The sequence below is a fragment of the Verticillium alfalfae genome, genomic scaffold (genome assembly GCF_000150825.1).
Source record: "Verticillium alfalfae VaMs.102 supercont1.1 genomic scaffold, whole genome shotgun sequence".
Classification (NCBI taxonomy): domain Eukaryota; kingdom Fungi; phylum Ascomycota; class Sordariomycetes; order Glomerellales; family Plectosphaerellaceae; genus Verticillium; species Verticillium alfalfae.
Genome location: NW_003315038.1, coordinates 2,408,466 through 2,411,057, shown reverse-complemented (window position 1 = coordinate 2,411,057; position 2,592 = coordinate 2,408,466). Strand labels below are relative to the sequence as shown.

Genomic DNA, 2,592 nt, shown 5'->3' with positions numbered 1-2,592 from the left:
ATTCGACACAGCCGCTGAAGGATTCCTAAATTACAGTCACTTGATAACGTTAGGGGGGTCATCAGCGGCTGCCACTCCATTGGATGCGGGTGCTGAACAGCTGAACCAACAAGCATTGCAGAATCTTATTCCCGCAGTGCCTGGCGGTCTTGTCGTCGAAGTCAACTCAAACACCCGGGTCACGCCAACTGAGCACTGGCAAGATGTCCGAAGACTTTCTTTCGGGATTCGTCATCTACAACCACCGGCACTTCAATTCAATCCTGGCGACTGCCTGAGGCTCTACCCCAGAAATCTACCTCAAGATGTCGAGAAGCTCTTGCACGTGATGCAATGGGGGGCTATTGCGGACAACATTGTGGACTTGGGGACGCTCAATGAACGCCCGACCGGTCTTTATACGACCAACATCACGACACTACGACGTCTGCTCACCGAGAACCTGGACATAACCGCGATTCCTCGGCGCAGTTTTCTTGAGGCTATCTCTCACCATTGCACGGATTCAGATCACAAGGAACGGCTCCTCGAATTCACAAAGTCGGAATACATCGACGAGTATTACGACTACGCTACTCGGCCGCGACGCACTATCATCGAGGTTCTCGAGGAGTTCCACTCGGTTCAGTTTCCTCCGGAGTATGTACTTGATGTCTTCCCCATAATCCGCGGCCGTGACTTCAGCATTGCCAGCATCGAGCCGTTAGAACCCGGAAGCGACTCTCCCTACAAGCTCGAGCTCCTCGTCGCCTTGGTGAAGTATCAGACAGTCCTTCGAAAGATCCGCACCGGTCTATGCTCGCGCTACATCAACCTACTCGCTGCAGGAAATGCAGTACTAGCTAGCCACAAGCCGTCCCTGACGAGTCTGCATGGCAAATTGCACGCGCGTCGGCCACTCTGCGCCTTCGCAACCGGTACAGGCATTGCACCCATCCATGCCCTCATCCAGGAACGGCTCCGCTACGATGACAACGATTCGCCCACTGGCAGGGCCTTGCTCTTCTTTGGAAACCGCTCCCGCAACAAGGACTTCTTCTTCGCAGATGAATGGGCCGCCACGCCATTTTCCAAGCTCGAGGTCCACACGGCGTTCTCGCGAGACCAAAAGGAGAAGATATATATACAAGATGTCATCCGGCAGCAGGCGCAGGCCGTCGTAGACATGGCCCGGGAGAATGTCATCTTTATCGTCTGCGGCGGCAGTAGTAAAATGGCCACGGCGTGCCGGGCCGCGGTTGTGGAGTGCCTGCGCGTCGGTGGCCTCTGCGAAACCGAGACGGAGGCGGAGGAGATACTGGCGAGGTTAACCTGGTGGCAGGAGATCTGGTGAGCTTGTATTTTGTTTAGCTCAGCCTCCTCCTTTACCTCCACGGTACATCTTGACGGGGGGTTCGTCTCACCGAAGCGACGGTGAATAGTGGCCAATATCACGATTTGTCATTGCTGTTACATCGCTCTTCCATTCGTATGTAAAGCCCTGAGCACCTGACTAGTCAAGGAAGGCATATTGTTCATCAAGCTCTTGATGGCACTATTTGACTTATTCTTCCAAATATCTGGCTAACAGGCGACAATGCCGCATGTGGTTTTTCCTTGACAAAATTCTTCTTGTCCGAGTGACTAGATTGCTGCATAAACTCCAAGACCGATGCCCCCCCGCCCCGTGACACGGTTCAATCCCAAAAACGCCCGATCCATGTATGATTCTATGATTCCCGTGTACCATGCGACCTCTCCTCCTCCCAGCTATATCGCCTTTCCGCCATTTGCGGAACATGCACCATCTCCAAATCGGCGTCGATACGTTGATGCTCCGGCAGCGTTCCCAAGCCGCCACGGTTCGCCTGCTGCTGCTGCTGCTCGCAGCTCTCACTGCGGTTGCTGCTCACCGCCGTGTTGCCCGGCGACCAGTTGCTGCCCGGCGTAGAAGACCTCGGCACGTCGAGGCCGCGAAGGCGCGGGTCGGGACTGTAGCCTGGCAAGGTGACGTTGCCCGGCAGAGGGCCGAGGCAGACGACCTTGGAAGGGTCGATCGGAGCTCTCTGGAAGCCGAAGGACGGAGGCGGCGGAGCCAGGCCCGGCTGCGGCGAACGAGCCTCCGCTGGAGACGAATCGGCGCGGATGAGTGCTGGGCGGTCAAAGCCCTGGCTGGTCGGCGAGACGGGGTTGGTTGTGTTGCTGCGGCACGTGTGGCACGTGTTGTTGTCGCCTTGCGAGGAGAGGGCGGGTGTTGAGGATGCCATTGGCGAGGGCAGGCTCGGTGTGCCGTTGCTCCAGGGACCGCGATTGCTCAGGGGAGAGGGCAGGCTTCCGGGGCAACGTGTTGCTGTTGCTGTCTGTCGGGGACGAGAACGGGCGATCGTTCTGTCGTCTCACGAGGTTAGGTGGAATGTTTCAGTTTCGGCTTCTCAGGCGTGGTTCCGGCCATTCACGGGGGGGGTTGACTAGGTACGGGACCTTGTATTTGCGGACCATCTTCCTCCGCGCGGCTTCTTATGTTGTTTTTCTTGTTTTTACTCCTTTCGTCTGGATTCGGTGTCGTCGTTCAGGAAAAGATCAATCTCTGCTCTGTCATTTTTCATTGTGACC

The 2,592-nt window shown here is 56.3% G+C and overlaps 2 protein-coding genes across 2 annotated transcripts in view; one reads left to right on the top strand and one right to left on the bottom strand.

The window, feature by feature from the left end:
* VDBG_00732 (sulfite reductase flavoprotein alpha-component) overlaps nt 1-1,333 on the top strand; it is a gene marked incomplete at both ends in the record, with an annotated part of 2,437 nt that extends 1,104 nt beyond the window's left edge. The window contains one exon of the mRNA XM_003009004.1: nt 12-1,333. Within this exon, the coding sequence (XP_003009050.1) occupies nt 12-1,333 (1,322 nt within the window). The remainder of the gene's footprint in view (nt 1-11) is intronic.
* Nucleotides 1,334-1,709: 376 nt separating this feature from the next.
* Nucleotides 1,710-2,246, bottom strand: VDBG_00731 (predicted protein; the record flags this gene model as incomplete). The annotated part of the gene is made up of 1 exon (XM_003009003.1): nt 1,710-2,246. The coding sequence occupies one exon, from the start codon at nt 2,244-2,246 to the stop codon at nt 1,710-1,712; it is 537 nt and encodes a 178-aa protein (XP_003009049.1).
* Nucleotides 2,247-2,592: the final 346 nt, after the last annotated feature.